This window comes from Gobio gobio (assembly GCF_949357685.1).
Source record: "Gobio gobio genome assembly, chromosome: 15".
Lineage (NCBI taxonomy): Eukaryota > Metazoa > Chordata > Actinopteri > Cypriniformes > Gobionidae > Gobio > Gobio gobio.
The window spans coordinates 46,279,669-46,292,785 of NC_137108.1; the positions used below are offsets into that span (position 1 = coordinate 46,279,669).

General features: G+C 33.6%; 1 protein-coding gene across 8 annotated transcripts in view; it reads right to left on the reverse strand.

Annotated features, from left to right (window-relative positions):
- Positions 1–13,117, reverse strand: part of plekhg4b (pleckstrin homology domain containing, family G (with RhoGef domain) member 4B) — a 75,057-nt gene that overhangs the window by 1,776 nt on the left and 60,164 nt on the right. For 3 of the 8 annotated variants that reach the window (XM_079837708.1, XM_079837714.1, XM_079837711.1), the window contains 8 exons: positions 12,927–13,016; positions 12,620–12,844; positions 11,363–11,533; positions 11,098–11,275; positions 10,505–10,621; positions 6,735–6,989; positions 4,279–4,511; positions 2,308–2,373 (listed from right to left, as the gene is read on the reverse strand). In XM_079837708.1, coding sequence (XP_079693834.1) covers positions 2,326–2,373; positions 4,279–4,511; positions 6,735–6,989; positions 10,505–10,621; positions 11,098–11,275; positions 11,363–11,533; positions 12,620–12,844; positions 12,927–13,016 — 1,317 coding nt within the window. In that variant the 3' untranslated portion in view covers positions 2,308–2,325. The remainder of the gene's footprint in view (positions 1–2,307; positions 2,374–4,278; positions 4,512–6,734; positions 6,990–10,504; positions 10,622–11,097; positions 11,276–11,362; positions 11,534–12,619; positions 12,845–12,926; positions 13,017–13,117) is intronic. The other 5 variants (XM_079837710.1, XM_079837715.1, XM_079837713.1 and 2 more) reach the window with 2 other exon arrangements.

A 13,117-nucleotide genomic window follows, 5' to 3' on the forward strand; every position in this document is an offset into this window, starting at 1 on the left:
AAAATCTTCATTTATGTTCTACTGAAGAAACAAAGTTGCCTATATCTTGGATGCCCTGGGGGTAAGCAGATAAACATCCAATGTTCATTTTTGGGTGAACTATCCCTTTAAGTTCTGCCTATGTAAGCCCTGTGTTTTCACTCACTCTTTTTTTCCAGTGTTTTCTGCCCTTTTGTCTGGATCAGCTGCACAGTGTTTTTGCCTGTTACATGGATTATGACTCTGGATTACCCTAATAAACGACATTTGGATCTTTTGCAAACACATTTGTAACCTCAACCCGTGTGTTTCAGTGCAGTTACGTAACAGAAACACTGCTATAGTATTTTTAAAATCATAAATTACGCAGTTTCGATTGAACTTCCTGCCCATTTTGTAAAATACTGTCACAAATTAAATGATGCATTATTCTTTAATGCTTCAAAGTTAATCCCACATGTCTATTATTAACATGATAAATGTATGAATTAATTCTGTTATTTTATATCTGCTGGGGGCAGGGATTAAAACTGTTTAAACTACACTGTACATTTTTTTTTTTAATTTTTCAGTTGGCCAAATTGAATTTCTGTGAATTGATGCAATTTAATTCAATTAAAATTCAAGAAATACAATTTGGCCAACTGAAAATTTTAGATGTGATCGCTCACTAGAAAATTTTCAATTGGAGACCTGTTTTTATTTTACAGTGTAACATTTTTTTTGCCATATTGTAATAAAAATTGGAACAAACTCGGTTTTATTTCTTCCTAGTATGTATAAAACATAATTTTTTCAAGCTGTAACTGGATTCTTTTTTTTTCCAGATAATTTTTCATGAAACAAAAATAACAAACACACTTGCAAATTAAATAATTGTATTTATACTATTTATTAATATGTAATCATTTTATTTGAAACGGATGAGAAGAATAATAGAATGTTTTTCAGGCTAAACAAGCAGATTTGGGGCTGGGCTCAATTTTATTTGAATGAATTGAATATTATATGCGCGGGCAGTTTCAAAGTGAAGCATGGCATCGTGTTCATTTATACGCATACATGCATTTTACATTGTACAGCTGGATTATTTGAACGAATACTATTTGTTTCTTTTAAACTTTTCTTTCTCTTTTTAAAATAACTGATATATTTTAATATAAACTAATTTAAGTTATATCAAATATTTATTGCAATACATTTATTTTTTGTTTAATATTTGTATTTAATAAATTGTATTTTATTTTTATTTTATATTAATATTGAATTGGTCTAAAACATGGAATGTGGCCTATGAAAACTTTTTAATTTTTTAAAAATCTGTTCACTTTATGGTTACTGATAGAGGTTTGGTTCAAACTCAAACGTTTGAAATTATTTTTATTTTTACTATGCAGATGCCAACAACTGCCCAAATAAAATCACCTCATTCATTCTAGAATGATAAAATATTCCTGCATTTTCCATATCACAGCATCTCACAAAATGTTTTGATGGTTGTTTTTTTAACAATAAGGTGCAGCCATAGAAATACAAATTCCAACTGTAAAGTCAGTTTGATACATCATCAAAAATTGCTGAAAATCAATAACTTTGTCGCTTTGATTGTGCAAATCGCTGTCAGTGTGAACGCACCTTTGTTCAAATGCTTGGAAGAGAATCTTGCAGCTCAGAATTCGGCAGGCATGATTGACGTTAGCCGCACAACTTCACATTGTTTGACCCGTGCATTTAACAATTCACTTCTTTTGTCATTCTTCCCCAAAAGAGATATTTGAGCATTATTGCTTTAGATGCAATAAAATCCGTGACACAAATAGGACTAGACACCACAGAATCTTAGACATGCATTACAGTGCATGTGCATCGCAGGGGAACAGACAGTTATTTTCAACATGAAGTGCATGCAGACTTTCTGTTGATCACCATAGACAATAACGTCAAAGCAAAACCAGAAGTCCCTCCAAAGCAGTAGTTTCGACCGCAAAAGCTTGGTTAACAAACATTCGAAGGACTAAATAAAAATACACACGTCACATTTCTGCTTCTAGTCGCTCTGCTCTTCTTGCAGGCTGGTTTTGATTATAAGTGTATTATTAACATGTTTAAACACTGAGTGGTGACGTTATTGTCAGTGGCAGCCGTACATGCACATCAAGTTCAAAATAACCTAGAAAAACCCTTGAAGCCCAGCACACATGCAGCCCAACACACTGACACCATGCAAAGGGATTCGCTGCTGGAAATATTAAGACCAGCGCCAGTGTCATGCGTTAATGGGGAACAGGTATCAGGAATCACACAGGTGACGTCACACTAGTTACTTACTGATCTAAACCGTTTGATTCAGACCAGAGTCGAGAGGCCTAACGGGCAATGAGAAGTCTTGCTCTGCTAAAACAAACACGTCAGATCAAATTAGATGAACTACAAGAGAAATAAATCGTTTTGAGGCTTGGCTTGAATCTCCAAGCATGAGCAATAGTGATAGCGATACTTGGCAGCAGTAAAGGAGGATCTTCGACATTATTTTAGAACTTTAATAATACTCTTTTTTGTCTTGTTTGATATATTAACCCATAGTTAAGTGGCTATTTTGGAAAAGTAAGCAGATGTCATGTGACTCAGTGAATGTCAACACTTACTTATTCTTATTCATGTCAACATCAAAGGCTATATACATGGAAAACTCATGAGTAATACAATTGAAAATAATCATAATAACAATAATATTTCAGTTATTGTATACAATAATTTAATTATATTCTGTCTACAAACAAACAAAGCAAAAAAAATAAATAATAATAAGACCAATAACAAAGAAAAAATGTTGCATAAAGTATTTCAATTTGATAACAAATCTAACATTTTCCCTTTTTAAAAAATGTCCATTAATGTACTTTCTAAATAAAAAATGTTGACTAATATCATTTAAAGCAGGACATTCCAAAAAAAATATGCTTTAGAGTCAAGGAAGACTTACAAAAGTCACATTAAAGGGATAGTTCACACTAAAATTCTTCACATTCTTCATTAAGACGAATACAATCAGAGTTGAATATGGAAGGCTGGAAGCTAGATATTTTACTTTATAACGTGTTAAATATGGATATTTTTCTGATACAAACCTATCGATTCGCTTCAGAAGGCCTTTATTAATAGTTTTCAGTCACGTGACTGTCGTGGAGCCTTGGAGGACAAAACCGCCATATAACTCCTGTCAAGTTTCCATCTTAAAACAAAAATATGATCCATATACAGCTCCTGCTGCACTATTTCAGTCACTAAAAACAGCGGGAAGTTTTTTAAACACTTAACGTGAAAAACACTATAGGGTGAGTTGCACCAATAAGGATTAAATTAAGCAAAGTTTAACGCTAATCTAGGATTTGTTGATCTGGGTTTTATTTTAAATCGAGTTGTTGCACCACTTCATTTTAAACGCAGATGAATAAAGCAGTAAAACTGTTAGAATTAAAGGGCTGATCAAGTGCAACCCACCCTTAAAGTGCCTTAATGTACTAAAAAGATCAAATTCAGTTTACACCTTTTTGATAATGCTATATACAGGTGAGTAGATGATCAAGAATTATAATGGTATTATAATGGTTTTCGATGGGAAATACACTTAACGAGAAACCTTGTGTCGCATTAATATTCTGTGTTCATTTGCTTTCCTGTACAAAGTATGCAACATCAATAAGGTGTATATTGAATTTGGTATTTTAATATCACTGTCTTACTACATTAATACTGACTACAAACCTGGTAAAAATGACTGGCGGCCCAGGCAATGGAGGAAAGCCTTGTTTTGCCCTCCTATAAATGTGTGACGTCACATGAAAACTATGAATTAACCCCCAGGAGCTGTATGGATTACTTTTATAATGGATGGATGCACTTCAAATTTTTGGCTGCCATTAACTGCCATTATAAAGCTTGGATTAGCCAGGACATTTTTAATATAACTCAGATTATATTCGTCTGAAAGAAGAATGTCATATACACCTCGGATGACTTGAGGGCGAGTAAATCATAGGATAATTTTCATTTTTGGGTGAACTATCCCTTTAAAGGCAATTTTGCTCCTTTAAAGAAATATATACATGAGTATAATATACATATAAATGACATAAGTCTTGTGACCAATTTGACATATTATATATAAAGTTTGTTCATTTCTATTTTCAAAGCAATAACAAAGGTTACGTCTTTCATTTATAACTGGATTGACTTCATCACTTTCACTGCCACTGTTTTAGAGATACACAAACTTTTAGAAATTACGTCAACTCTTACCGCTGTGATGAACTTGCTGCTCTGCGTCTGCAGCTCCGTCTCTTTGTGGTAGAGGATGGAGGACGTGACTTTGGGTGGAGACGGGGACGGTGTGGGAGAGGACAGATAGGAGCCTCCGTCACTGGTGTAGCTCTCCATCACTAACGCAGGGTGATGCTGGACCGTGATGCTGCTCAAACCGCTGACACTGTCACTGGAGGTGCACTGGGACGAGCTCTCAGCACTGTCACTGACTACACACCGACAAAGCAAAGTTAACATACACCAAAACATTACATTTACTTATATATACTGTTTATATACTGTGTGTATATGTGACTCTGGACCACAAAATGGGTATATAAAATGGTTCATAAGTCGCACGGGTATATTTGTGGCAATAACCAACAATACATTGTATGGGTCAAAATTATAAATTTTGATTTTATGCCAAAAATCATTACGATGTTAAGTAAAAATCATGTTCCATGAAGATATTTTGTACATTTCCTACCGTAAATGTATTATTATTAGTAATATGCATTGCTAAGGACTTCATTTGGACAACTTTAAAGGCCATTTTTTCAATATTGTTTCAACATTGATAATAATCATAAATGTTTCTTGAGCAGTGAATCATCATATTAGAATGATTTCTGAAGGATCATGTGACACTGAAGACTGGAGTAATGATGCTGAAAATTCAGCTTTGATCACAGGAATACATTATATTTTAAAATATATTACAATAGCAAACAATTATTTTAAATTGTAATAATATTTCATAATATTACGGTTTTTACTATATTTTTTAATCAAAATGCAGCCTTGGAGATCAGAAGAGACTTAAAAATCTTTTAAACGGTAGTGTATAATAGTTTATTTATGTTTATATCAATATTATAATATAATACATATTATATATTATGGTATACATTATATATTATTCGTTTTTAATAGATGCATACAATAATTTAACTATATTTTGTCTACAATCAAACAAAACAAAAAACTAAATAAATTAAAATAACAACAATAATAAGACTAAAAACAAAAATAAATAAATAAATAAATAAATAAATAAATAATATAACTATTATTTCTCTGTACAATGATCTTGAGCTTAGGACAGCCGCTTTTTAAAATAAAACATTATTATTAATATTATTATTATTTTAACACCAACCAATAACAGTTATATAAAACAGTTATTATATTTTTTGTTTTGTTTGTTTGTAGACAGAATCTGTTGTATACAATAACTAAAATATTATTGTTATTATGATTATTTAAAATTGTATTACTTTTAAGTTTGTCATGAATATTGTAATAATAATTGAGTAAAATGTAGTCTTGGTGAGCAGAAGAGACTTAAACATATTTTGAACGGTAGTGTATAATTATTTATGTATATAATTTATTTATTTACATATCAATATTCTAATATATAATACATAGAATATATTATGGTATAAATTATATATATTTATATACACATACATATATATATATATATTATTAGATTTTAATAGATTTAATAGATAATAGATTTTAATTAATAGATAGATAGATATATAGATTAAACAAATTCTTCAGTCAAGAACAGGAAGAGGAACTGGAGGAACTTGTGTAACAATAGCTAAAATATTGAATATTCTTATTCTTTGTCTTTGTCAGAGTATCTATAGGCTGCCCAGTGAAACCGCACACACATTCGTCCCCTCAGAGTTTCCATTGGCTTCCATTGTACAAAAGAAACACCACCCGAGAGAGAGGGGCCCATTTCCTGTTTTAAGCTTCCTGTCTAAAAAGCGTACATGAATGTTCTTAGCTGCTGTACATACACACCCTCTGCCCACCACAGACACTATTATCAGATGAAACATCCTGTTGATTTATTTAGACTGGATATGAACTTGACTAATATAATATATATATATATACACATACCCTTAGGGGGAAAATGTGCTTAAAGGTGCAGTGTGTGGTATTTATGAGGATCTATTAACAGAAATGCGATATAATATACATAACTATGTTTTCAGTGGTGTATAAAGACCTTGAATAATGTACCATTATGTTTTTATTACTTTAGAATATGCCGTTTCTATCTTCATACACCGCGGGTCCCCTTACAGTGAAATCGCCATTTTGCGCCGCCATGTTTCTACAGTAGCCCTAAACGGACTAGTCACTCTCTGTTCTCTCCGATGAAGACATTTTTGTCCTGTGTCGGCCCCCATAGCTTCTCTATGTGCTTTGAAAGGGAGGGGTGAGCAGTGGGTGATTGCAATTCACAACCTCACCACTAGATGCAGCTAAAATTCACACACTGCATCTTTAAATTGTCATGAAAATAATGTCACAATGCCAAAAATCCTAATGCTCCTTAAATAGGCTTCATGTACTTCAAGACCTGGACAAGATGTCGTGCATATTTTTTATGGAGACACACAGACTTCCAGACAGCGACTCACTCATGGAGGACTGAACGGTAGAATCGTGCTCCAACTCGTCCTCTTCGATGCAGTCGTACGGCCAGTGGCCCAGAGACAGGCAGCCGGGCAGCGGGTGAGACGGGTAGAGATGCAGGTTCAGAGAGCCCAGCAGAGAGGAGGACGACTGACTGCTGGAGGACGACGAGCTGCTGTTGGAAATGGTGGAGTGAGGTCTCTTAAACGGCGTGGTGTGGTCAAACGAGGACACCGCTATGGATGCCCGCATCCTGGACTCTGCAGAGACGGAGGATGGACTAAAATTAGATGAAGGCAGCCATTGCTGTCAGTTAGACTCCCATTTGCATCCACACATTAAAGGATAGGTCACTCAAAAATGTTTTCACCTTTAAGTTGTTCCAAACCTGTATGAGTTTCTTTCTTCTGCTGAACACAAAAGAAGATATTTTGAAGAATACGGGTAACCAGACAGTTGATGGTAGCCAACGATTTCCAAACTATTTTTTTCCATACTATGGAAGTCAATGGCTAAAATATATTCTGTGTTCAGCAAGTTGTTCGCCGCAAGTTTGATTGAGAGGCGATCTGACCAATCACATCGCCAAATCTTCCGTTTTGTCCGACAAAGCAGTCAGGAGAGTTAGTAGATTAACGTTGGTGGACTTGAACTTGGAAAAACAGTGTGTACTGACATCTTTTCGCGGTTGAAACGCGGTTTCATTCATGTTTGTTTCATGCTTATCAACTAGAAGGAAGAGATAATCGGTTCACGAGCAGCTTTAACTGAGGCACTACAGCGATCACGACACATTAAAGAGCCACAAAACCCTATTTATTGTTTAAATTTCTTAAAAAAATGACCATTTCAAAATTGAGACTGTTTCATATCAAAAGTAACTTGCTCTGTCCTGTCTGTCTGCATGTTGTCAGTGTCCTCTTTGCTCCGCGATATATTTTCTGTACGTGAGAACGTGTGTGGTGTGAGAGCGCCATGGCTTGTCGGACATAGCAACAGTAACTAAAGGGGGCGGGTCAATTAAGCTGCAGGACTGAATCAATGAATGCTGAAGTAGTTCCACATACATTTTTTTAAATCTATTAACTTTTAATAGTATCAGGTTTTGTACAAGTACAAGGTATAAGTGTTGTTACTGTTAACTATTTAAAAATGAACATTTTTATACACATGAAACGATTCGTTGGCAACTAACTGAAATAAAATAGATTCAAATGACATACTACAATTACTAATACTGAAATAAAAATAAATTAAAGCTAAATCGAAATATTAAAAATGACATACAGGATTAGAAATGTTATATACATAATACAAACATCCTATTTGAAAATATAACTGTATGAACTTAATATTTTTTGGATTTGTATAAAATTAAATATGTAAAATATGTAATAATGTCCATCTATTCAAATGGTATTTCGCTCAACATTTTGATTCTGTATGTTGTTTCTGTATTTCACAGTCACATCGCAGGACAATTTCCACATTAAGCAATTTAATAGATCATTTAATGTTTATGCACAAAATGTGTGTTCTTTGCTGTCCAACTAAATGAAAATAAAGGTCAGTAAACTGCAGATATTGTCAGCTGTCTGTGCGGTGACCTGCTGCTTTGAGCCAGATTACACAACAGTCATTCATATCATTTGATGCATGACATTCAAAAGCTTCTAATGCCTAAGACGTGTCACCCAGACATTACAACAAAGCTATGCCTCGAGTAAAGTGAATAAACACACGCTAACAGCCAAAACCAGAGAGCAGATAACACACTGCTCTGAAAGGACCCGCACACTAAAGCTCAGCTCAGAGGCTTCTCAAAGATCAGACGAGCTCCAGCTGTGCTTTGCTTTTTGATTCTAAAAATATGCCTTCATACAGGACGGGAAAATGTGGAATATAAATTTGAGCCACATTCAATAAATATTTCAGAGTCTGTGCTTGTGTCTTCTGTCCATTAGGTTTAGGATTAATAATCAATTGTTGATAAATATATTAAAACTGATATGAAAAGTATTGTTCTTCCATCAAAGTATGATATTTGATTATTATTATTATTTTAATATATTAAACTGATATGAAAAGTATTGTTTTACATATACTATATATATATATATACAAATATAAATATATATATATATACACTTTGCATATTTGCTTTCATTTCTCAATAGTTATTAACCCTATCAGTTTTTATATAATCATATATTTATATATACTGTATATACATATATATACACACACACACACACACACACACACACACACACACACACACACACACACACACACACACACACACACACACACACACACACACACACACACACACACACACACACACACAGATATATATATTATTGATTTTATTTATTAATACATTTTCAAAATGAACACTACTTTTCATATCGGTTTTAATGTATTTGGCTATTATTATATTGGATATAATTGGTTTTATATATATTCTCTGTGTGAGTGTATAGAATTAATATTATACATACATACATACATAATACATACATACATACATACATACATACATATATATACATATATATACACACATATATATATTATTTTAAGAATGTATATAATATTATAATGTTGTGTATAATACTATAGACACAGCCACTTGGAGATGCAGAGAATTTGATCTTGACCCTTAAGAAACTTTAATAATGTCACGTTACACATCTGCTTCAAATTGAATTAAAAATTGAATTACAACATTGAAATAAAAATGTAAAGGGTGTACAAATACTGTATAAAATCGTGAATATAATTATTTTTTTTTGGTGTAATTTGCCAAGTTTTTTGCCAGGTGGCTTTTTTAATTATATGATGTCATTACGTTGCTGTCTTGACGCCATCCAATCACTGCATTGCTGATCATGGTTTCGAGTATCGATGTATCTGCCCTCTTCAGGGAAAACAAGAACGCGCAGTGATCTTAGATCATTTAATCCAGATATTTAAATCCAATCCGCAAATTCTCTTGAAGAACCAAATTAGCCAGACATCAGTTATCACGATGAAACGATCTGGGATCTGTCAAATCATCTCAGATGTATTAAGCGAGGTACGAAGAACGGACCCCCGGTGTCCTCTGTGCTCGCGCACTATCAACACCCGGGTGATGACGCGTAAATGACTCGTTCAAGTTTGAGCATTCGCACTCGCATGCAAGAGTGCCGCTTTTGAATCATCGCTGTTGTAATGCATTGGGAATCCAGAATGTGTATCCATCGACCAGCGGCGTAGCACAAGATCCCGGGCCCTATGCATAGACAGTCCCCATGGGCCCCCATGTTCCATGTTAAAATATATTCCAGACTTTTCAAGGGCCCTCTCTCTCCTTGGGGCCCTGGTAATTAGTCCTGGTTTTACCCCCAGTCCGATGCCCATGCCATCGACATAAACATACATTAACCTAACTCTGTCTGTTTGTTTTAAATGTTGTTATTTTCAAGAAACCATATTATAGATGCGTCGTCAAATTTGAGATGAACCGCGGTGCAAGTGCATGCCGAACCGTGGGTGGGAAAAAAACTTACATTTTTTACAGAGAACCGTTACACCCCTAATATATATAAAGTTATATAAATATTATTGTAGATTATTAAAGTAGTTTATGTTATGTGTTATTTTATATTAAAGGATATGACAATCCTTCTCATATCTACGTGGCTATTATTATATTGGATTTTTTCTCTCACAGATTGATGCTAATGATGATGATGAGGTTAATGTCTTGCTGATGCAGACATCTTACCTGACCCTTTCATAATGTAGTCGACGGCTCGGTCGCTGATCGCAGAGTCGCTGGGTTTGATGTCCATGAACGGCTTGTTTCCAATGCCCATAGAAACCATTTCCTGCATCCGCAACTCTGATGTTAAAACACACACATGCATTAGAGGGGCATAAAAACATGATGCAAAAAGCTTTGACACCACAGTGTTTCTATTGCAACATATTTTCAGCTCCTAATAATAACAACATAGAGAACAAAAATGGCCCACAATGCATTTGTCAGCAAGACCGCAATGCTGAAGTGATAGTTCTGCTGTTGTAGGGCTGAAAACACAGAAGAATTTCTATCTATGCATCTCTTCATGTTTTGGCTGGTTAGTAACTAGTGTTTTTCACAACAGGCACCAGGGCTTCCTGCACTGCTTTTCAGAGGCGAGATGCTGTCACACCTAAATGTTTTGCAAAAGACACGTCATTTTACCCGAGCCGTGAGCTTTTATCTTGAACTAAATGTACTGAAATAAACAGATCAAATCTGACTAAATATATTTAAAGATGAATTTTTTTTATAATAAGCTGTATCCGCCTGATTAAAAGCCGCTGCTTTCTGACCTCGGTTTCGTAAGGCCTGCCGCCACAGGATCTTGCCGATGACGCTGGTCCAGGCGGCCTTCACCTCTCCAGAACTGGCCTGAAGGATGAACGTGTCTTGGGATTTCCTTCGGCGAAACCAGATCTCAAAGCGCAGCCCGCTATCGCCGACATTCTCCGTCATTCCGATCTCGGCTGTCTGAAAGGATACAAAATAAGAGTTCAACCTCACAACTGACGGAAGAAACTCTATAGATGAGACAAAAGTAGACATCAAATCTTGTACCTTGTAGGACTGTTTGTAGATGTAGATGTCATATCCTCCTTCAATCTTTTTGGTCTTGCTGAAGAGGATGAGATCCTCGAACAGAAAGACATGACGAAGGTATTTTTTGCGTCCGCAACAGACAATGAACTCATCCTGAGACCGAAGCTGGCCCTGCTCCTTCAGATTGACCTGATTACACAACACAGGAAATTATATCAGCCTCTCTCAAATCATGCCAATCATGTTTTTTTACTGTAATTTAGTAAAAAAAAATATTGTATTACAGTAAGAATATTTTTTTTTATGATAATTCTGAAGAAAAATATGTTTAATTGTCATGAAAACACAAGCAAAATTGAATGCTACATGAATAGATTTAATTTTATTTCAAAAATTCATTTATATATATATTCAAACACACAAAGATAAATATTTGGGGAAAAAATTCTAATAAATTAACAATAATAATAATAATAATATTTGAAAATAATATTAAATTAAATTATTAAATTATTTTATTTACATTAAATATGTATTTTATGTTTTTTAATAATAATAAATATAATACTATTTTATTTATTTTAGATAAATTAAATGTTAGTTTTTAAATAAATAATAATATAATAATAGTAATAATATTTGAAAATAATAATTATTTATTTTACTTAATTATTAAATAATATTTTGTTTTGTTTTTAATAATATTGATTTATTTCAGATACATTCAAGTAAATAAATAATAAATACATCTTTATTTATAAAAACAATTTAATATTTTTATTTTTAAATAATAAAAATGTATTTATTTACAATAAATGTTCTTTAAATAAATAGACATTTACTTGAATAAAATGTATTCAAATATGAAAAATAATAATATTTGAAAATAATTCTTTATTTTACTTAATTATTAATTAACTATTTTTAAATAAAACTATTCGATTATATTTTAGTTTTTAATAATAATTCATTATTTATATTTTTCAACTAAATAAATAATACATAAATATTTATATTTTAAAATATTATTTAAAATATTTTAAATGCTCTTTAAATAAATAAATATTTATTTGAATAAATGTATTCAAGTAAATAAATTGTTATATAATAATAATAATAAAAACAAAAATTAAAAAGGCAATTAATCAAGGAGCCAAGTTGATTTGACAACTATTTTATGCAAGTTAGAAAAGAGAAGAAATGCAGAGATTATGTGCTTATGAAAGAGGTGTGTTTATTCCAAACTCCATCTCCTACCATCCAAACTCCACTTACATCACATCCACGGATGGCGTCCATGGCTAGCAGGTCATTTCCGTGGCGCAGCTGGAACTTGACCATCTCTTCAGCTGTTCTGAGGTCAGTGAGCTCCTGCTCCTGAGAGTGGCCACACTCCTTAATCAGATCCTTCAGGAGAAGAGCGTATTTACTCATCCTCTGGATGGGCTTCAGCAGGTAGGACGCCAAGTCCATCTTATCGCCCAACTCCACCTGCTTATTCTGAAGACCACATAGTAACATTCAGAAAAATCTGCCCCAGCTTGTGTGAATAACGTCATGGAGGGGAAATGAGGTCGCTCACCTTGAAGAAATGGTTTCCGTGGCTTATTAGCAAGGCATCTGAGCGGGGCTTGTTCTTGCTGTACAGGGCGTACATACCAAACTGCTCCTCCTACCCATGGACAAAACAATGAAGAAATGCATTTATATCTTAATTATATCAGCAGAAGAAACTTCTTTCTAAGACATTCTTTCGAACGGTAGCGCATCATG